This window comes from Notamacropus eugenii, chromosome 5 (genome assembly GCF_028372415.1).
Source record: "Notamacropus eugenii isolate mMacEug1 chromosome 5, mMacEug1.pri_v2, whole genome shotgun sequence".
In the NCBI taxonomy this organism is placed as follows: Eukaryota; Metazoa; Chordata; class Mammalia; order Diprotodontia; family Macropodidae; genus Notamacropus; species Notamacropus eugenii.
Window position 1 is genome coordinate 276530509 of NC_092876.1, and position 23432 is coordinate 276553940.

The following is a 23432-nucleotide window of genomic DNA, read 5'->3' on the forward strand; positions in this document are numbered from 1 at the left end:
CCCACCATTTTGTGCCTAATGTTGAGGACTTCCCACTTGTGTGACTCTCTGAAACTCTGAGTAAGAACCCACTGATTATGCACAGTCATGAAAACAATATGTATATCTTGAGACTACATAGAGTTGACACCATCATTTCAAGATATTGGGGGCAAGGATAACTGAAATCCATTAATAAAATAAAACTAGTTTTGGACCTGGGTTCAAATGCCAGACCTGTCACTTATTATTTGTGTGACCTAGGGCAAGTCATTTAACCTTGGTGTACCTAAGCTTCCTAAACTGTAAAATGAGAGCTAATGACAGCACTTGCCTCCTAGGACTGCTGTAAGGTTGTTGAGGGGCTAGAAAGGAAGTAAGAGGACAATGTCCCCGTCAGAGGTCTGGTAGAGAGCTGGACAAAAGGACCTCTAAGGGCCCTCCCAACTCTAAGATTCTCTCATCCTACTCCTTACCCCAAAACAACTTTCACAGCTAAGACCTGTTCTTCAAAAATCACATATACACAGGTTACCTATACATTTGTGACACTCTTCACTCTCAAAGAAACCCTAATACACTGACTTCTCCATCTCCTTTGGGAACACACAGGTAGGGCATCCTAGTTTTAGGTTCAACCTCTCATTCTTTCCCCAGGAACTTATATCAGTCAAAATCAAGGGAAACTAGACCAAAGGCCAAACAGCATTCCGCCCCAAGAGGCCTTTCTTTGTTTGGGAGCCCTGTACTGTAACTGACACCTTATTTTCAGCCTCAAAACAAGACACTGGATCCTACCTACCCTCTGAAAAGCAGAGACTGCATATTGAAGAGAGAGTTTGTTAAGAGAAAAATAAACCTACAGCTATACTTTGGCATTCTAAAAAACTTTCCTCAAAATTAATTTGGTAGCCTTGGTTTAAGAACTTTTTATGTGTTAAATTATACATTTATTCCTTTTTTTTAAAGCAGACCTATGATTTCATTAGTCCAGGGAAATACCAGTGAGGAAACTTCCTCCACAAATACATACTGGAATCTACTGGGAAACTTAGAACCTTAAGAGAACTACCTGGTGCACTGAGAGGTTAAGTAACTCAGTCAGGGTCACAAAGCCTGAGTCAGAGACAGACCTGGAAGCAAAGTTTTCTTGACCCCCAGACTGTCTGTCTATGCTCCAGAGTGCAATGCTAGATAGCTAGATAAACTTAATAGCAATATTTCACATTTTTATAGCATTCTAAGGTTTACAAATTTTTCACAATTCTTTGAGCTACGAACAAGAAGTATTATTGGCATTTTATATGTGAAGAAACTGATGTTAAAACAGTCAGAAATAGGTTCAGGTGATATCACTACTAAGTCAACATCCCAAAGAGATCAAAGACAGAGGAAAATAACATACGTATGAAAATATTTATAGAAGCTCTTTTTGTAGTAGCAAAAAATTAGAGAATGAGGGGAAACCCATCATTTGAGGAACGGCTAAACAAGTTATGGTAATGTTAATGTGAAGAAATGCTATTGTGCCATATGAAATGATAAAAGGGATGGTTTCAAAAAAACCTGGTAAGACTTGAAGTGATAAAAAAAATAAAATGAGTAGAACCAAGACAATAATTTCTTCTACAGTAATATTGTAAAGAAAATCAACTTTGAAAGACTTAAGAACTCTAATCAACACAATTACCAACTACAATTTCAAAGGATTTATGATTAAATATGCTATCCACCTCCAAATAGAAAGCTAATGGACTCAAGTAAAGATTGAAGCATCTTTTCTTTTCTTCCTTTGTTTCTTTCTTTCCTTCTTTTGGGAGATGGCTAATACAGGAATTTGTTTTGCATGACTACACAAACTTTAATGGGTTTTGTTTTTCTTGCCTTCTCAATGGGTGGGGGAAGGGAAGTAGGGAGGGAAAAAGAATTCAGAACTGAAAATAAAATAAAAATTAATCTAAAAAAAAAGGAGATGCACATAAAATTTTTAAAAGAAATAGGTCCATAGTAACACAGCTAGTAAAAGCTAGAGTTTGGATGCAAAACTAGACCTCCTGATTTCAAGTCCAATATTCTAAATACCTTTTAGGACGGTAGAGGATAAACTTGGGTTCTACCATCCCACAGATTCACTACTGGACCATCCTTCGGACCACAAGAATCTATAAAAACCTGGTCAAGTATTCACATGTGAGACATCCCACTTACATTACAAGGCTCTTTCCCATATCTCTAATGTACCCTTCTCCTGGCAATGCTTTTACCTAGGATTCAATGACAGAGAAGATAGCCCTTCAGTTATTAGCTAAGCATCAACCTTGTTCCAGCTTGGGTAGACTCCTGCATGCATTCTGTCTTCCAAGCAAGCTGAACTACTCACCATTTTCCAATCTTGTCCTGCCTTTCCCTGACTTCAAGTTTGTTAAGTAGTCCATTCACTAGGCTTAGAGTGGTCTCCCTCACATCTCTGCCTAATGAAATCTTTTCCACTTTCAAGGCCAACCAGCTCAGGTATTATCTCTTTCATAAAGATTACATCTAAACTCCCTACACCTATATGATTTCTCCTTCCTCAAACCTCTCATACTGCTCCATTTATACCTCTCCTATAATACTTATCACATAATAATAATGACCATTATTCTAATTGCTAACATTTATATAGTGCTTCAAGGTTTACAAAGCATTTTACAAATATTCACTCATTTGATCCTCACCACAAAATCTGGGAGGCAGGAATTATTATCATCACCATTTTCCAGATGAGAAAACTGAGACTGACAAGCTTCCTTACTTACTTACTCACTTAAGGTCACAGAGGTAGTAAATGTCTGAGGCAGGATTTGAACTCAGTTCTTTGTGATTCTAAGTCTATATTCTATATTTCCATATAGAAACAATGGATAAAGTACATGTGTGTATATGTATATGTATATATACACACATGTAAACACATACATATGTTGGGAAGTTGGGGTGGGGGTGGAGGATTTGTACATATATAATATATATACACACATGAATATATATTTTTATATGTGACAACTACACAGATAAATATATATATATATATATATATATATATATAAAGCTATAACTATATAATATGTAGTTATCTGTGAAGCTGTCTTATTCCTCCTCAATTAGATTCCCAATTCATTGAGGGCAGTGTCCATGTCATTTCATTTTTTCTTTTATATCCCCATCCCTACCTTGCACAATAAACATTTGTTGAATTAAGTTGAACAGAACTGACATCAAGCTGTTTTTCAATGTACATTCTAATATTTGTCACGCAAATATTCTTCTAAGAAAGTTAGGGCAAGAATTGTCTTTCCTATGTTAAAGATGTGGAAACTTAAGGCCTGGGTTAAACTAACAGCCCAAAATCACAGGAAGTTTGTAACTGGAACCCAGGTCTTCTGACTCCAAGCCCAGGGGCAGCCTCCTCCTAGAATAACTGATGGCTTTCTCTTTCCCTCCTGGGCATAAAATCCCTGCAGCTGGTGGTTTCAAGGTCACCCTCAGATTCTATGATGTTTCTGGGTGCTCATCAAGAGGATCCCAACTGACCAGAAGCTCCTGCAGCAACATCGGCTGGCATAAAACAATTCGGAGCATCCTCGTTTTAAAGGAAGCTGCTACAAGAAGTCCTGCTGACCTCCCTTGGAATGTCAAAAGGGCAAGCTGCTGCATATTCCCTTGGGTCTCAAGAGCCCCACCTGGCCCCTGGCTGGCCCACCTTCCCGGTTGCTGTTCCTTCTGTCCCCAATTACACAGGCGTCCAATAAATCTCTGAACGGTTGAGGCTGTTTTTGTCTACCTTTATTGGTTGCTGTCACTTGTATTTATATGCCTGAAGCTGCATGTGTCTTGGCTCCTCCTTAAACTCTTAAGTTCCCACAGACAGGAAAGATATCTTCCCATTCCTCAATATCCCTTCTTCTCCTCCTCCTCCTCCCATTATGCCTACAGAGAGGTGCTGGACATCATGCATATTCAGAGTACTCTGGACTGACTCTAACTCCTTTAGGCTCAAAGGCAGAGGAAGGGAAACAGAGCTGATAATTATACAGCTGGTGAAAGTAATTTGAGCTTAACAATACCCCTTGGAGGCAGATGCTATTATTATCCCCATTTTACATACAAGGAAATTGAGATTTAGAGAAGTCAACAGACTGGACCATGGTCAAAGGCAGAGGAAGTTTCTGCAGTGGGATTTAAACACGTATATCTTACTAACTCCAAGTCAAATCAAGCTCTCTAACCACTTCAACAGGCTTCCTCTGAGAGGCAGGTTCTCTCAAATCCCCATTTTAGTAACCTGAAGCCTATATGGTGTACAAGATGTGATCTTGGGTGGGAAAATCCCATCACATATTTATTTTCACTAACCTGACTTTCCTTTGAAATCTTATGTATTTTAAGCAGCTAAAAAAACAAAATTCAGAGAAGGGCTTCACCTGCTTCATCAGACTTCCAAAGGGATTCCTAACTCAAAAAAAGGTTAAGAACTCCTATTTTAGTAGGTAAGACCAAACCAATTATCTCAAATGGCTTGGAATTTGATCCTCTTGCTCAGGATACAGGGAAGAGATTCTGCAAATTCCTTCCTTACCTACCAGGAAGTTCTTACTTATCTCTACCCAAATCCTCTATGGACTACAGATTAAGGCCACTGTCACATTTCCTCAAGGAGAAGGAGAACGGTCATTTTGTAAGGCAAGCCACAGCCTAGAAAAAGCTACCTGTTCTTCATACTGTGGGATGAGATGACTATTTCCCACGATTCTTCTAGAGAGCTCACTCATTCTAGAAAGCTCAGTGATGAAAAAGCAGTTTATTAGATCACCCTCAGACAGGAGCATAATCCATTTCGGCTACTCCAGGCCCCAAAGACTTTACCAAAAAAATCAAACCTTGGAATAAAAACTGCATCCATATCTTTAAAACAAAGAAAAATCTCTTCTTCACCAATCTTACTATGGAAAGGCAACTCAGATATGCAGGGGGTTATTTTGTCCTTCCTTAGGAAAACTGCCCTATAATTCTTTAGTGAACCAGTCCACCAGGAAGATTCACTTTCCCCTCCCACACATCCCTGACGTCAGTGTCCCTGTTCTGTGGCTGGGACTTGACTTGAGAGTCAAAAACAAACAAGTAGGGCTTCAGATGGAGGGGAAATCAGGATTCACAAGAGAAGTTAGCAAATGACATTGCTTCTAGCAGTACATTTTGCACATATGCACATTATATAAAAAAATACCCAAAATTTTACCCAAGGATGCAGGAAAAAATGAAACCAAATACTCCCAGTGACCCCCTTATTCAACAAGCCTTTCATCACATATCAATCTATCCTAACAAGCTACACGACTACTACTTTATTATCATAAGGCTGGAGACTGCGGGAGGAAGGAGCCGAAAGAGAGAAAAGGCATGGGGCTTCAGCAGAGAGCACCATAGATTTGGAGTTGGTAGGGACCTTAGAGGTCATTGCACACAGGGAAAAAATGCAGCACAGAGAGGCTAAGTTAACTAGCCAACCTCACACAGGCAGAAAATAAATGGCAAAGTTGGCACTTCAACCCGGGTCCTCTGGTTCTAAATCGATAGCTCTTTCCCCCTGGATCACAATGCAGTCAACTGTGCCTCTGTTCCGATGTGTGACCTTGGGCAAGTCACTGGATAACCCAGTCCTCAGTTTCTTCATCTATAAAATAAAGGGACTGGGCGAGAATATCTCTTAGGGTCCCTTATAGCCTTAATTCTATTTCTACGATTCAGTCGATCTCCTGGGGAAAAGCAAGGGGCAAAGGCAGCAGTCGCACACAGCCCGGAGCAGGCCCATGCCTTTAATTTCTACTTTAAAAGGGAAAAAACCCACCTCATTTATAGGAAAGGTAAGCGCCCCCCCCCCCCCCACTGCCTCCTCTTTCCACCTTCGCCCACAGTCTGGCTTTGCCCATGCCCATCTTAACCGCAGGGATGGGGCGTCTTAGGAGCCTATAAAAGATCCAATCCATGTTGCCATCTCCCGTGTTCACCTGTTCGCCATTCCCAGCAGGGGGTTCACCACGGAAAGGACCTAACAAGCCCCCTGCTCGGGCGGTAATAAGTCACTCGCTGAGTAATCAGATCTCGAAATTGTCTCATTTCAGTCAAATCCTACAAGTAACGAGGCAGGAGGTGACTACACCCACGGGAAAAGATCAAAAAGAAGGGAAAATTCCCCAGATAATTAACTCTTCCTCCCCACCCCCTCAGGGCACAGGGCCACGCTCTGGGGTCCCCCAGCTCGGGTGGATGGAAGTTAAGGAAGTGCCCCCCACGTCCCGCTTCCCCGGCCGAGCATCGCGGGGGTGCGGGCTTCCGACGCCCACAGCCCCGGGCGCGGGGTCCGCGCATCCCCGGGTCCGCAGGAGCAGGACCAGCTGCACAGGGAGACGGATTCTCCGTGCAAAAGCAAGGGGACGGGGAGGACATCCCCAGGGCTACCTGGGCTCGGACGAGGGAACGTCACGGGGGGCGCCCCGGGGGCGCGGACACTCACCTGTCCGTACACCTTCACGGGATCCGGCGGGCGGGCAGCGGCGCTGCGCTTGGTCCGCGGCTCCCCGGCCGGCCGGCTCGCGCCCCCGGCGGCATCCCCTGCGCCGCCGCCTCCGCTGCGCCCGGGCAGCCCCGGCCGGCCCGCGCCGCTCTGCAGCAAGAAGAAGCCCCGCTCCTGGGGCAGCGCAGCCCAGCCCCCGGCCCGGTGCAGGCTCCGGGTCTCGGCCAGAGCCCGGGGGAGCAAGAGCGCGACGAGGGCGAAGAGGAGAGGGAGCCGCGGCTCCCCGCAGCTGCTCCCCGTCGCCATGTTCCGGCGCTCGCTGGCGCAGGTGGCGCCGCCGCCAGGACAGAATGTGCAACGCTCAGGAGGCCCCGCGAGCGGGCGGGCGGGAGGCGAAACGGCGACGGCGGCAGCGGCGGCCGCCTGCTGCTCCTCCCCCGTCTGCGCGGCCGCGGCCCCGGCTCCAGCTCCGGCGCGGCCTCCGCGCGCTCCCGGGGCCGCTCGGAGCGGCTCGGTCACGTGTGTGACACACCGCACCCCCCCTTCATCCATCTCCTCCCTCCGCCCCCCCAAAACAGGCAAGGCCGCCAGCGTGCCCCCTGCGCGCACGCATCTCCATTGTGTGCACGGCTAAGGTGGCTCCTGCGGCTGACCCCGGCCTCAGGTAAGAACGCCGGGGGCCTCAGCCCCGGGGGGCCGGGGTTTTCCATAACACCCCCTTCGGTGTCGGCCTTCAGAGCGGGGGCGCAGAACAAAGCAATTCTCAGGTGCCCGCGCGGAGGTCTGCGCGGGTGCAGCCTTGGCTCCCCGGGCTTGCGCTCCGCAAGGTTCAGGTCGTGCGGACGGACGGACGGACGTGGGCGAACAGATGAGCCCGACGAGCCGGGGTCCTTCCCGGCCTGGCCACGGCCTCCGGGCGCTGAAAGTTCTGTAAGGACGGATCCCTGGCCGTCCGGCCTACCGTGGGTCCCACAGCACCAGCGCGGTGCACGTGGAACGGAGACATCGCCCCTACACCGCGGCCCTCCCTGGCCATTGAGGCTCTTGGACGATGAAAACTAATGGTCCGGCCCACCCAGGACCCGTCCGGTGCCACCAGCGCGGGGAGCGTTCCAGGTGGTGATGCCCGCGTGTTCACACGTTGCTTAGGCGTCGGGAAAATAGAGGAAGGCATACTCCCACGAATGAGCCCCGCGCATCACAAAGAGGAAGGGGTACGCTGGGGGCTTCCTCCAGCCAGGCTTATCTGGGTACCTCCAGTCAGCCCAATCCGGTAACGCCTCTCCTCACCCCAGAGCAAAGCCCACCCGACACCTCGACTGGTGACATGTCCATAATCCTGGGAGATGTTGTATTTTTAGGTAGTTTTATCTCCATTTCACAGGTTGGTTTCACCCAGGATCGCACGGCTAGTGTCAGACGTAGGATTCAAATGCTGGTCCCTACCGACTCAAGACCTCATGATCTTTCCATTCCAAGTCCTTGTTTCTCAGGAACACTGAAAGGATGCAGCTTGGCACCATAGAAAGACCAATGGATTTAGAATCAGAAGCACTGAGTTCAAATCCCAGGGCTATCATATGTAATAGGCATGTGTGACCTTGGGCAAGTTATTTGCCATCTGTTTCATCAGAAGGTTTCATCAGAAGGTTCCATCCAGATCTAACAACTGTATAATTCTAGGACTCTTCCTCAGCCCAAGAAGGCTTTGAGCAGAGGGTAATTTAATTCAATAAACATTCCTTAAGTACCTCCTCCCTATGCTAAGTAACAGAGAAGACAATAAAAAGCTCCGATAAGGCATAATCCCTGCCTTCCTTGAATTTCGAGTCCCCTACACAAGTAATTATTACGTATAACATCATAATGACAAATCTTATAGCGAGGCAACTAACAGTGTTACGGAGATCCTAAGAAGAGAGCAGAAAGTCTTCATGGGAGAGTTTTATTTGACTTGAGTGTTAAAGAAGTAAGGGAGTTTGAGGGATACACCATAAGTAGTCAAGTTTGGCTGATGCAATGTAGTTCATGATGGAGAGTAATAGGAGATAATCTGGAAGAAAGATTATGATGGGGTGCAGACTCTGGGAACCTCCTTCAACTCTCCTCAGATCTTCTGACTTTTTAATTTTTATCTGGCTTTCCATACTAAAATCTGTTACCCTTAACCTAGTCTGGCCCTCCATTCTCTGATACCTCCCAATTGCCTCCAGCTGTCTTCTACCCTTGATTATATCACTAGTTACCTCAGTCCCATCAAGATCCTCCTTAGACCCCCTCCTCCCAGACTACTAGACCACCCTCATATCCCTCCCACAGTCTTTCTGTATATAAGTTCCTCCGGGAAGGCATTTAGATTCAATCCAGCACTGATTACTATCTAGCTGAGATTCTATCTGTCCCGTTTGTCAACATAAGCATCACAATTGGTTAGGTTTCTTAAGCGTCAACCCAATATGGCAAATGTTTAATAAACTTTGTTTTATTTTGGTTGAAAGAAGGCTTGAGTCAAATTCATTCGGCAGGACCCAGCCTGTCAGTATTTTGGGGTCCCAACCACCCCAAACCTGAACATTATGGTTCCCTGAGCTCAATAGTTAGAGCCATAATGTGGAAGACTAATTAAACTGACTTATTAAATTAATAAATGAAATTAACACTAAATTAAGAAATTGAATTCTAATTAAAGAAATTTGAGAGGTAATAGGGAGCCAGTGAAGATATTACAGCAGAGGAGTAAGCAAAACTATTGATAAAAGAAGATTAGTCTGGCAATGATGTGACTAGATTAGCAAGGAGTCAGAAGAGAGATGATTTGTTCAGTGCCTAGAAAAGCAGAAGTAGCAACCAGGAACAGAAGTAACAACAGGAAAAGCAACAGTTTAGTGGAACTGATTCAGTGGCCTTCTGGGAAGTGTCAGTGAATCAAATGTAAAGCCTTACACTTGGGTTCAAAAAATCAGTTTTACTAGCAGAGGAGGGGCAGACAATCATTTGTCTTTAAGAGACTTGGGGGTTTAATAGAGTGCAAGTTCACAGTGAGTCCACAGTGTAATTAGGTAGCCACAAAGCTGATTCAATCTACATTTAAAAGAGGCATAATGCCCAGAACTAGGCAAGTGATAGACCTGGTCAAACGATATCTCCAGTATTGTACTCATTTCCGCGCCCCACATTTTACAATGGAGAAAGTGAACAGGAAGGTAAACAGGATGAGGAAAATCTATATGCAGATCTATTGAAAAAAAGGGAGAGTTTAGCTCAGAAAAGAAAGCATTTGGGGGGGAGGGGAAAATGAGACATGATTATTTTCTTCAAGTGTTTTGAAGGTCTGTCGCTTCAAAGACTGGTTAGATTTGCTCTCTTTGGTCCTAGAAGAGAGAACTAGAAATAGCTAGGGGTTGCAGTAGATAGAGCCCCATTGCAGGAGTCAGGAGGACCTGAGTTCAAATCTCACCTCAGACACTTAACACTCACTAGCGGTGTGACCTTGGGCAAGTCACTTAACCTCAATTGCCTCATCCTGGGTCATCTCCAGTCATCCTGATGAATATCTGGTCACTGGATTCAGATGGCTCTGGAGGAGAAGTGAGGCTGGTGACCTGCACAGCCCTCCCTCACTCAAAACAAAGTCAAGTGCAAGACATGTCATGATTTCTCTGATGGCATGGTCTTCTTCAACAATGAAGGAAGAACACACACAGGAACAAGAGGTGGAAATGGCAAAGAGGTAAATTTGGACTTGCTGTTGGGAAAATTTTCCTAGCAAACAGAGCCATCCAAAAGGACTGACTGCAGAAATTATTGTCTCTTTCCCCTGGAGGTCTTCAAGCAAAGACTGGATTGCCACATACCTGGTGTGTTACAGAGGGAATTCTTTCTTCATAAGACACAAGGAAGCCTAAATGACCTCTGAGAGCTCTTCCAACTCTGAGATTCTGTGCAGCAAGGGTCCCCTAGCCCCTTCCACCTTCTTTCAGTTCTCAAAGTCTCTTGGGAAAATAGAAGAGATGTGACTACAAAATAAATACCCTATAGCTTCCTATTCATTCAGCAAATCTTTACTGAATATGTTCAACTCTGGATGTGACTATGCTATAAGAAATGGTGATTGAATCATAGGGGGATGGGACTGAAGACACCAAACCTAGTTGTACTCCAGATCACTGATGTGAATTCAAATTATTGTTTCAAAGAAAGGATCAGTGGAACACAATCTGATAATGGTGTTAAAAGTTGTTGGGGGGTTTTTTGGGCTGTTTGTGATATTGATGCTTAGAAACATGAAAACCAAGTATTTGGGTATAAATGGACAGAAATTCACCGAAGTAGGTGAAGTCCCTTATGTAGCCTCTCCTCCTGTCTAACCATTACCGATGTGTGGTTTTTCATTCGTTGACAGTGGAGAACCCTTGAGGTGCTGCTCCAAGCTTCAAAATACTAGGCAGTACTTCCCCTCACTTCTCAATTTCACTTGCTGAAGAAGCCATTGTTCTCTCTGGAACTGTGCTATCCTGAGACTGGCAAGGTGATATGGTCGGTGAGAAGCAGTTATGATCACGCAACAAACTGGATTATGGAATCTCTGTAGATAACCATCTCAGAGAAGCAAGCAAACCTTATGCCAATTCAAAGAATAGCTTGGTGAAAGAATTAAGAACGTCTGGTGTGCTAGAATCAGCTTGGATCAGAGGGCAAGAGCCAAATGTTAAATTTTCAGTGGAAGTATTTATACCTTGGAAATTAGCTAACAATAAATCAGGACTTGATTTATTATCTCATTGATTTCTGCACTTTAAAAAAGTAGTGCAGAAACTATCAGTAATAAAGATTAAACTTATAAGTGAGATATGAGTACGTTTCAGAGAGTTGGTTGCTAAACTTACTAGCACACCCCTGGAAGAACCCCAGATACAGCAAGAAGTTTGCAGCTTCATATGGTGCCACTCACTGATTAGGTGAGACCCAATTTTTGTAATCCTCTTAGCCCAGCAGCATTAGGCACATGCTTGATATTAATTATTTGATTAATAAGTATTGTGATATAGTAGGCAAAGCACTGGATGGAGTCTGAGGATCTGGGCTTGCATCCTAGCTGGCTCTGCTACTGCTTATCTCTGTGGCCTTGGGCGAATGATTTAATTTCTCTGGGTCCAAGTTTCTTCATCTAAAAAATGAGGGGATTAGAGTATGTATTCTCAGATTCTTTTCAGTTGTAAATCTGTGATCCTATGATTGTGCTTAATTATCTAAGGATATAGCCAGCAGTTTAGAAGTAACCTTGAAGTTGTGCTAAAATGGTCAGTGGTCAATGGACTAATTCAATCTATCTAAGATTCAGATTTTCTTTTCAGACCTGCTGATCAAATCATCTTTTTCTCCCAAAGTTTTCTCCCTAAATAACTGTTCTGCAACCAATTGCCAATACCAGGTGGAGATTATCCAACATGCAGGGTTCTGAACACAAACTTCACCTCCATGTTCTTCCAACCCTAGTTATCATATACCACTCACTACAACCACCAAGATTGGCCTTAGATATAAATGAACTAAAAAGGTTATTCTCTCCAATAATAACTCCCCATTCTACTAAACAGCTAGTACATGAATAGAACACTGGACATGGAATCAGGAAGATCTGAGTTCAAATCTGGCTTCAGCTACTTACTAGCTATATAATCATGGGCAAGTCACTTAACCTCTATTTGCCTGAGTCTCCTCTATAAAATGGGGATAATAATAGCAGCTATCTGCCAGAGCTGTTGTGAAGATGAGATAGGATTTGTAAAGTGCTTTGCAAATCTTAAAGCATCATATAAATGCTAGCTGTTATTACTGTCTGTTGCCTGAAATTCCTCTCACAAAGGACAAATATTCTCAATATGATGAGCTAGAACAGGGGTAGGGAACCTGCCACATATGGCCCTCTAGGTCCTCAAGTGCAGCCCTTTGACTGAGATGGCCACATGTGGCCTCAAAGCCACAGGTTCCCCACCCCTGAGGCAGAAGATTTACAGTGTAGGTACTCCTAGGAGAAGAAACAGTGGCTTAAATGTATGCTAGGTATGATTGAATGATATTAAGGATTAAATTTTTGAAGAGGAAATAGAAGGACAGAACATCACAGGAAGCCTGGATGAAGTGGAAGAGGGGTTCCATAGGGTAGAAAAAACATGATAAAGAGGAAGTCTAATGTCTAATAGTGGCCCTCTCTAGGGAAGGGCTTGGGAAGAGGGAGGGAAGAAAAAAAGGGGGAAAAAGGGGAAAGGGAAATTTTCATAACTTTGTTGTGTTTAAAGTTTAAAGTAAGTTATATGTGGTGAATTTGTAGTTTCACGTACAATCATCATTTTTGTTGTACTGTGTTATGAAGATGCTTGTTTTATTCCATTAATTAATTTTCAAAAAAAAAAAAAGGAAGAAGTACAGTACACTAGAATAAAAAAGTTGATATAATCACAGAATGTTAGGAACAAAACGCCCTTTTCTCAGTCCTATATCTTGTTGACCTCTCTTCAGTATTTGACATTGTAGGTCACCTTCTCCTCCTGGATGCTTTCTCCTCTCTGGGTTTCCCTGGACAGGGTTCTCTCTCCATGTTGTCCTTCCCCCTGTCTGACCATTCCTTCTCAGTTTCCTTTACTGACTCAGCATCCATGTAAATGCCCTGGAATGCTCCTCTTTCTCCTCCCCACCTCCTGGAATCTCTGTTTTTACTTCAAGACTTCACTTTTGCCCCTATTGTGGAAGGCCTTTCTTGATTCCCTACACATTCCCTGCCCCATCTATTAGTTCCTTCTTCTTCATGATTAATTTCATTTGATTTGTATGTGACTTTTATATACCTATATATTATATTGATATGAAAATATTCAAGGGTTCATTGATCGGTACTGCTGCCAATCATACTTATCAACACTTATCAAGATATTTTAATAACCAGTTTATTATATGTTCAACATAGGTTCATAGTATCCAGATAACCAGTGAACCACAAGTAGAGTTTCTAAAATTTTTATACAGTTATCTCTTCCACATTGAAGGGGTTAAAGATGTGGTGCACCAACAAGCTGGAAAATCTGCATTAAATTTGTTGGCCCTCCTTTCATACCAGAGAAGGTCTGAACTTTTTGCCTTTTCTTTCATAGGGTGTTTACAGTACCTTATTGTAAATTTGGGTTAAGTATTTGAACATAATTTCTGTGTCATCTGTTGGCCTTTGAGTTTCATCTGCAGCTTCTGCTAAACTCTAACCAAAATTTCCATTTAATTTTTTATGCTGACCTACAATATAGCAAACTATGATGGGGAAAGTCATGATGTGGAAGAGATAGCTATATACTCTTTTGTTACATCAGCCGGAAGGATATGCTTGGAATTTTACAGCAAAGGGAAAAGGAAAGGTTTACATTTCAAAGAAATGATGGCAAAAGAGAAAAATCTACATGAGATAAACTTGTAAATTGTTCAATAGACACTAGGGGATCTGTTCCAGAAATTTGCAACTAGCCAGGAAATGCTCATCCTTAGTAAATAAAGCTGATCTAGTTCTTTTATCGTTAACCAGTTAATCACCTAGGTTACATATTTGAAAGATTCAGCTAAATTTCACAAGAAAAAGCTCCACTGATTTCTCTTAAAAATAAAATGACTGTGGTAGAGCCAATAAAAGACAAAGTAGAAATTATTTTATGACAATATGCACACGTTTTCTCCTTTGATAGAATGTAAGCTTCCTGGGGGACAAGAATTATTTCACCTTTTTTTTTTTTATCCTCAGCATTTAGTGCCTGGAACATGGTAGGAACTTAATAAATATTTGATGATTGATTGATCATATGGCACAGTAAAGAGAATTCTCTTCTTAAGTCTGCAGCCTGGCTTCCAACTTCATTATACAGTTGGAACTGCTCTTTCCAAAGTTACCAGTGACCTCTAAGCTGCCAAATCTATCAACCTTTTTCTTGCAGAGGTTCCCAAAGTGGGTGATACTGCCCTCTGGGGGAACATTGGACTAGTCCAGAGGGGTAGTAGTAGCCTGAAGTGTAACTGGGGGCTGTTGAATAAAAGTGAAAGGGTGGTAGAAGCATAAGGAAAGAAGAAAAGAGAAAAAAATTTTGAAAAACCATTTGTATGTGTTTCATTTCTTGTGTTATAGAGTTAAAGTCATAGTGATTACATTATTCTCTAAATAAATACACAAGATTTGTAACCGATCAATGGTCAAGTCCACTAACAGGTCTTAACAGGCAAGAGTTGGCAGGCAAGCCGGTCACACATTTTTAGGAAGTCCAGTATGCATAAGCAAGAATATGTGTGTGTAATGCTTGTTTACAGTATGATACTATACAGTTACATGATGCAATATTGCATCATCAAAATTTTAATGCAGAAAAAAACCCGCAAATTTGCAATAATTTGTTGAATTTAAGATAGTCATTTTTTTTGAAATGACACAGATTTCAAAAAAAAAAAAAAAGTTAAAGGATTAATGAAAGTAGATTTCCAGGAAGGGTGCTAAGTAATTCTTTTTTAAAGGTGGCAGTAGGCCAAATAAGTTTGGGAACCTCTGATTCATATCCCACTTAACCCAATGGACATTGTCTATCACCTTTTGCTTCTTGATACTTTCTTCTCCATAGGTTTTCAGGACACTGCTCTCTCCTGATTGTCTTCTTATCTATATGACTGCTCCTTCTCAGTCTCCTTTGCTGGATCTTCATTCAAGTCTTGCTCCCTAACCATGAGTGTCCTACAAGGCTCTGTCCTAGGCCTTCTTCTCTTCTCCCTTTATACTCTTGGTGATCTCATCAGCTACCCAGCAGTTATGTTAGTGGTTCTTTTTGCTTGTTGATATATTTTTATTTCATTAAGTATTTCCCTGCTACATGTACAAGTTTTAACATTATTTTTTTTTTAATTTTAAGTTCTAAATTCTCTCCTTTCCTCCTGTCAGTCCACCACCCATTGAGAAAACCAGAAATATGATGTCAATGTGAAGTCAGGCAAATATATTTCCATATTAGCCATGTTGCAAAAGAAAATACCAAAAAAAATCCCCAAGAAAAATGAAGTTAAAAAAAAAAACATGCTTCCATCTGCACTCAAGAATTCATGCATTCTCTCTCTGGAGGTGGAAGGTGGATAGCATTTTTCATCATAAGTCTTTCAGAATTCTCTTGAATAGTTGTATTAATCAGGGTAGCTAAGTTGATCATCATTACAATGTTGCTGTTACTGTGTTCAATGTTGTGTTCAATATTCTGCTCACTTCACTTTGCATCAGTTCATGTAAGTCTTCCCAGGTTTTTCTGAAACCATCCTGTTCATCATTTCTTACCATGCTGCTGATTCTTAAATCTACTTACTCAGCTCTAATCTTTCTGCTTATCTCCAGCCTCCCGTCCCCAGTTGCCCATTGGGCATCTCAGACTAGGTGTCCTGTCCTTGAACAAGAATTCATTTCCTAACTCTGGGCATTTTCACTGAATCTCCCTCATTCCTAGAATGTCCTCCCTCCATATCTCTACCTTTTAGGTTCCCTGACTTCCTTTAAGTTCCAACTAAAATACCACTTTCTCTAGGAAGCCTTTCTTAATTCCTCTTAATTCTAGTCTTCCCCTATTCATTATTTCCAATTTATACTGTCTGTATATAGTTGTTTGCATGTGATCATCCCCAAGAGACTGCAAGCTCCTTGAAAGAAAGAGTTGTCTTTTGCCTTTCTTTGCATCCTCAGTGCTTAGCACAAGGTCTGGAACATAGTAGGTGCTTAATAAATGTTTACTAACTAACAGACTACCAGCACAGGGAACTAGTATACACTTTGATTTAAGGCTGTCTTAAACCAAAACTGCCATGAGGAAGTCGAGATCTGCCCTACCTCAACACTTGGCATACTCTATTCATGTTTTGGGACAGAACTGAAGGCCATATAATGCTCTAATTTCTGGGTTTGCAAATAGCCATGTTTCTTAGAATTGAGCATCTAAGATAAATATTTCAAGCAAATATTTCCAACTATTTCAAAACTATTTTAATTACCATCATAAAAAATTTGCATTTAAGGTTTTTATTCCTACACCTCCATGAATTAGATAATGCAAGCAGTACTGGTCCCATTTTGCAGATAGAGATTTAAATTCTTAGAATACTGAGCCTGAAGTCAGGAAAACTCATCTTTGTGAGTTTAAATCTGGCTTCAGTCATTTCCTAGCTATGTGACCCTGAGAAAGTCACTTAACCCTATTTGCTTTAGTGTCCTCATATATAAAATGAGCTGGAGAAGTAAATGGCAAATCTTTGCCAAGAAAACCCCAAATGAGATCATAAAAAGTTGGACACAATAAGCTCAGAAAGGTTAAGTGACTTCAGCATGTAGATAAATAGTAAGTACTGGTATCTGAATTTGAACCCAGGTCTTTTAAATCCAAGTACAATTCTTTTAGATTAATTTAATAGGAATCTACATTCTCTAAAGGTCAAAGTCACTTTCTTTGCTTACCAAACCCTTGGAGAGATTGGGGATGAATTGGGAACACTATAAGCAGTACCTGAGGGGCTCTATTGATAATTGACAGACTTGCAACTCTAGAAGGTGGGGCTGACAACAGTGGTATCAGGACCTAACACTCTGTACGTGTATCCAAAGTGACTGCAGAAATAATGGAAGATGAGCACAAGGAGGGACTGGTGTCTATTTGGGACCAGCCACATGCTCAAAATACAAGTGGTATACATTTTAGACATCAGAAAAAGCATAAAGCATCATTAAAAGTAGTTGCCAGAGAAATTGAGTAAGCAAAGATCAAATATGTAAAATTCATGGAAAAGCTAGGTTGAAGCCAGATTGTTATAGGCTTTCTTTTTTTTCTTTTTCTTTTAATTTTTTTTAGGCATTCTTTTGAGTTCCTAATTCTTTCCTTCCCTCCAGTCCCTTCCCCCCTTCAGTGAGAAGGTAAGCAATTTGATATCCATTATACATGTTAAGTCATACAAACATATTTCCATATTAGTCAATTTACGAAAAAAGCAAGAAAAATAAAATTTTAAAAATATACTTCCATCTGCACTTAGAACACATTAGTCCTCTCTCTAGAGATGGTTAGAATTTTTCTTCATGAGCCTTTGGACTTGTCATGAATCATTGTTTTGAGGAGAGTAGCTGAGTTTCGTAGTTGATTATCATTACAATATTGCTGTTACTGTGTACAATGTTCCCCTGGCTCTGCTCACTACACTTTGCATCAGTTCCTATAAGTCTTCCCAGGTTTTTCTGAAACCATATCCCTCAGCATTTCTCATAGCACAGTAGTATTCCATCACAATCATATGCCATAGTGTGTTAAGCTATTCCCCAACTGATAGGCACTGCTTCAATTTCCAATTCTTTGACATCACAAAAAGAGCTGTTATAAATATTTTTGCTCATATGGATCCTTATTATTTTTCTTGATCTCTTTGGGATACAGATTAGTAATGGTATTCCTAGGACAAAGGGTATGTAATGTACAGTTTTATAGCTCTTTGGGCATAGTTCCATCTTGTTCTCCAGACTGGTTGGGTGAGTTGAGAGGAACTTTAAAAGTCAAAGAAATGAGCTTCTGTATAAACAGAATCAGCAAGCTAAAATCCAGGAAACTTGACTGATTCCTAGGAAAATTCTAAAACAAATCATTAAAGAGATGGAGGTTGGTGACAAATCATTAAAGAGATGGAGGTTGATGAGTATCCAGAAAGTGAAGAAGGGCAGTATAGCTTGAACAAGAACAGGTTATGCCAGGCTAGCCTTATTTCCTTTTTTTTGCTCAGGTTTTCAAAATTGTTATATTAGAAGAATATTATAGATATACTTTACCCCAAATTTAGCAATTGATTAATCAAAAAGCATTTATTAAGTACTTTCTTTATGCCAGGCACTGTACTAAACACTAGAAATACAAACTGAAAGTGAAACAGTCCCAACGTTCAAGGAACTTACATTCCTTTTTTAAATAGTATTTTCTTTTTTCCCCAATTATATGTCAAGACAATTTTTAGCATTCATTTTTGCAAAATCTTGAGTTCCAAATTTTTCTCCCTTCTTTTCTCCCCTCCTCTCTTCCTAAAATGGTAGACAATTTGATATAGATTATATATGTGCAATTATGTAGAATATATTCCTATATTAGTCACAGTTGTGAAAGAAAAAACAGATCAAAAGGAAAAAAAAACTGTAAACAAGAAAAATAAAGTGAGTGGAAAAAAGTATGCTTCAATCTGTACTCAGAGTCCCTCAATTCTTTATCTGAATGTGGATAGTATTTTCCATCATGAGTCCTTTGTACTTAACTTGGATCATTGCAATCCTGAGAAGAGCTAAGTCATTCATAGTTGATCATCACACAGTGTGGCTGATACTGTGTGCATTCTGCTCATTTTGCTTTGCATCACTTCATAAAAGTCTTTCCATATTTTTCGGAAATCTATCTGCTCATCATTTCTTATTATATACTAGTATTCCATTATGGTGGCTTGTTCAGCCATTCCCCAATTGATGGGCATCCCCTCAGTTTCCAATATTTTGCTACCATAAAAGGGCAGTTATAAGTATTTTTCCACATGTATGTCCTTATTCCTTTTTTATGATCTCTTTGGGCAGACCTAGGAGTTGTATTGAAGGAGGTTACATCTAATGGATAAAATAAGAAGTTGAATTAAGTATCTTATGCTATTCTTACAGAGAAGTTAAAAAGACATAGACTAGACAATAGTGCAGTTAGTTAGGTTCAGAATTGGTTAACATTTGAACTCAGAGTTCAATGTCAACCTAACAAGGATTTGTGCTTAACACCATCCTATTTAAAATTTTTTACAATGATGTGAATAAAAGCTTAGAGGATTTGTTCATCAAATTTGCAGATAACACAAAGCTATAAAATACATCTAATACACTGGATGACTGGGTGAGGATCCAAAGAGATCTTGATAAGCTGTGCCAATGGTCTCCAAAATGAAGGTATATGTACTCTAGTCCATTCACAAAATGCACCCCAAAGGACTGGGTGAGATAGTCCATTGATTTACATCTTACAGGATTAAACAATATGAAGATAATTCACATCCCATCTTCACCACAATTGCCAATCACTGAGTATGTCTCAAATATAATCCCAATACCCTCTTCTCCAGGAGTACCCACTGAAGAGGCAATCTGGGCAGTTGGTTATGTATATGCTGGAGTTGATAGAGGAGGCTGGATTTTCTCAATAACATCTGAACAGCTAGCTGTTGCATGTGCAAGGGTTGTAGTTATAACTGTCTCCAAGTGTATGGTCAGCTCCTTCTGCAGAAGGGAAGGGGTTGGTGAAGTCAACAGGACAACAGCCCTTAGGTGCTCCCAGAGTTGAGGTCCTACAGCCTTAAAGGGCTCTGCTGCAGCTATCTCTATCTTGGATTAAATACATTCTATCCCCACAAACACTGTTATGTTTTTGTTATATTCCCCTTATCTGGTCTCTGGTCCCACTCAACTTAACTCATAGCCCTGTTCAAAGCTCCAGACCCACTTTCTTTACAATGCAACCTGGTCCCAAAACCCAGCGCCATCCCTTACCCAAGCAACAATTTAAAAAAACCATATTTTTAAAATATTATTTAAAAACCCTTTTGGTTTTATTAAATATTATTTTAAAACTATAAATATTTAATATGTTAAGCATATATTTAAATAATATTAAATTTAAATAATTTAAAAATAAATATCACAATTATGTTTAAGGAGAATAGAAAATTTTCATACCATTCAAACCATTCATAATTCTAAAAAATTACTTTAAACTATTATTTATTTCATATTTATCCTTTTAAATTTCTTTTATTTTTGTCTATGTTTTAAAATTCATGTAATATATTTTTAGTAGTAGTACACATCTATAATTTCCAAATAAATATGCATAAAATGAATGTGTGCTCAAAACTTTTTACTTCTAGGGTTGTGTGATCAAAAAAGCTTAGAAATCATTTCAATGACTCTAATAAAATGAAATTCAGCAAGATCTGGTTTTATACTTGGGTTCAAAAAACTCACATTCATAAGTATAAGATAAGAAAGGCATGCTAAGACAGCAATTTGTCCAAAAAAGAAATGGGGGATTTAATGGACTAGAAACTCAGGATGAGTCAGCAATATCATGTAGCATCCAAAAAAGTTAATGAGATCCTGAACTGCATAACTTTCAGTCATAAGTAGGTGATGGTCTCTGCGTACTTTGCCCTAGTGAGGTCATAGCAAGATTATTGGGCTCAGTTTAAGAACAACAGGGATAAGCTAGAGAGCATCCAGAGGAAAGCATCCAGGATGGTGAAAGTCTGTGGGTCTGTTGAATGAGGATCATTTGAAGAATCTGGGGGTGTTCAGACTAGAAAAGACTCAGGAGATATACATATATACATATGTGTATCTACATATACACACATACACATACACACAGACACATATATACATACGTATACAAAGATACACACACTCTTATATACACACAACTCTCTTTAAGTAGAGGCAGGTAGTTTGTTGAGGACCGGTCATATCAGGAGGGTGATGTCTTGACTTGCTCATGAGTTGGGTTTAAGTGAGGCAGAGCTGTACAAAGTCATCAGCCTCACTCTCTCGTCCAGGGTCATCTGAGTCCAATGGTAAGACAAAAGTCAAGATGACTGTCAATGACCCAAGATGCAGTGGATGATCTTGGTCTTTTGAGATTAAGGCTCTGGTAGTTAGTGCAGTGCATAGAGCACAGAACCTAGAGTCAGGAAGACCTGAGTTCAGATTTGATCTCAGATACTTAGTAGCTGTGTGACCCTAAGCAAGTTATTTAACCTCTTGCTGCCTCGATTTTTCTACTTGCAAAATGGGAGTAATAGCACCTACTTCACAGACTGTCATGAGGAGCAAATGAAATAACATTTATAAAGAATTTTGCAAATCTTCAAGTGCTACATAAATGTTATTTTTTTTTGAAAAAAGTATTTGAAGTCTCCTCAAATAGAATCAGGATTAGATTTGTTCTGTTTGTCCTCAGAAGGAGGAAGCAGAAACAATGGATGCAAATTGTAAAGAAGTAAATTTAAGCTTCATGTCAAGAAAAACTTCCAAACAATTAGAGCTGTCCAAAAGTGGAAAGGTGTCCTGGAGAGGTGCTAAGCACTGGGATACAAAGATAGAGCATTTCCTCTCATTGTACATTAGACTAAGTGAACGCTAAAGGTCTCTCTGAATCAAAGTCTGTGAAGTAATAGGGAGCCAGAGGAGCTTCTTAAAGAGGAGAACAACATTGTCAGAGCAGTAGTAGGAATATCACATTGGAGATGGATTAGAGAGGAGGAAGATGAAAATCAGACAGACCAATTAGAGGGCTGCTTCAGTTTTTCATGTGACAAATGATGAGGATCTGAATTAGGGTGGTGGCCATATAAATGGAGAGAAGGGGATGGATGCAAGAAATGGTATAGAGGTTGTGTCAACAAGACTTGGCAACTGATTGGACATGAGAGAGAATGGAGTGAGAGAATGAAAGAAGAGAGAGGAGTGCTTATGAACCTGGGTGCCTAGAGGGAAGGACAGAAATAGGAAAGTTATCAGGAGAGGTAGATTGGGGATGATAACGAGTTCTGTTTGGGGCAGTCTGAGTTTGAAATAAGTGATGGACATCAAGTTGGAAATATCAAATAGGCAACTAGCAAAATGGATGTAGAACTCAAGAGATTGGAGCTCAATTTATAAATCTGGATAGAGAGGATGATTAAATTCACAGGAGTTAATGAGATTAAGGAGAAAAAAGGATAGAAAAAGAAGAGAAGAGGAGCAAGAGAGAGCCTAGGGTTACACTCATGGATGATGATTCTGCAATGGAGACCTAAAAGAAGTGTACAGACATTTACGAAGAGAATTGAGAGATAGAAGAAAGGAGGAAAGAGTATCCAGGAGGAGAGAGTGTTCAAGTGATGCAAAGAGATCAAGAAGGATAAGAAAAAAAGTCAATGCATTTGATTATCAAGAGGTCATCAGTAATTTTAGAAAACCATGTCAGTTGAGTGATGACATCAGAAGCCACATTGCAAAGGACTGAGGAGGGACATGAGAGTAAGGCGCAGCAAAGAGCAAGTCTGGTTGTAAAAAGAGGAGAAATATAGAATAACAATAGCTGGAGGGAGTGGTAAAGTCAAATGAGGACTGAGGTTTTTGTTTTGTTTTGTTTTGTTTTAAGAATGGGAAAGACCTGGGCCTCTTTGTAGGCAACAGGGAAGAAGCTGAGATTGATATAGGGATGATTGTCAGGGCAATCAGCCAGAGTCAACTAGATGATAGGGTATCAAGGTTAGAAGTATAGATGTTATCCCTGGCGAGACGTTCTCATCAGATTGGAATAAAGGAAAAGAAATTGAGGATAATGTCAGTGGGTTTTGCAAAGTAGAGTAGAATGGAAGAGGAAACTCAAAGGGTCTCAATATTTTCAGCAAAATATGAAGCAAGGTCCTCTGCTGAGAGGGTAAAGAGAGAGATTGATGTAGAAGGCATGAAGGGAGAATGGTAATAATTACTATCATTTATAGCACACTTAAGTTTGCAAAGTACTACATACAACTCATACATGTATGCATGTGTGTGTACATAATATACCATAAATATGGTATAGCTTCATAAATACTTATTGACTGACTAAGAAACAGTTTTGTAGGAATTAAAAGGTACACATTAAGTAGCAGCAGAAGCTAAGATCAGACAAGGCAGAGAGGAGCCATTTGGTGGAAGTTATGAAGGCAATGATCATTAGATTGCCAAGTTGATCACACGAGATAGCATATTAGAATGGCAAGAGAATTGAACTTATTGGAGCCATTCCTGGTTCTGCCATCTATGTGC

At 40.8% G+C, this 23432-nt stretch overlaps 1 protein-coding gene across 1 annotated transcript in view; it reads right to left on the reverse strand.

Annotated features, from left to right (window-relative positions):
- Positions 1 to 6860, reverse strand: part of SORL1 (sortilin related receptor 1) — a 224599-nt gene extending 217739 nt beyond the window's left edge. Inside the window, exon 1 of the mRNA XM_072612918.1 lies at positions 6533 to 6860. Within this exon, the coding sequence (XP_072469019.1) occupies positions 6533 to 6838 (306 nt within the window). The 5' untranslated portion in view covers positions 6839 to 6860. The remainder of the gene's footprint in view (positions 1 to 6532) is intronic.
- Between the last annotated feature and the right edge of the window lie 16572 nt (positions 6861 to 23432).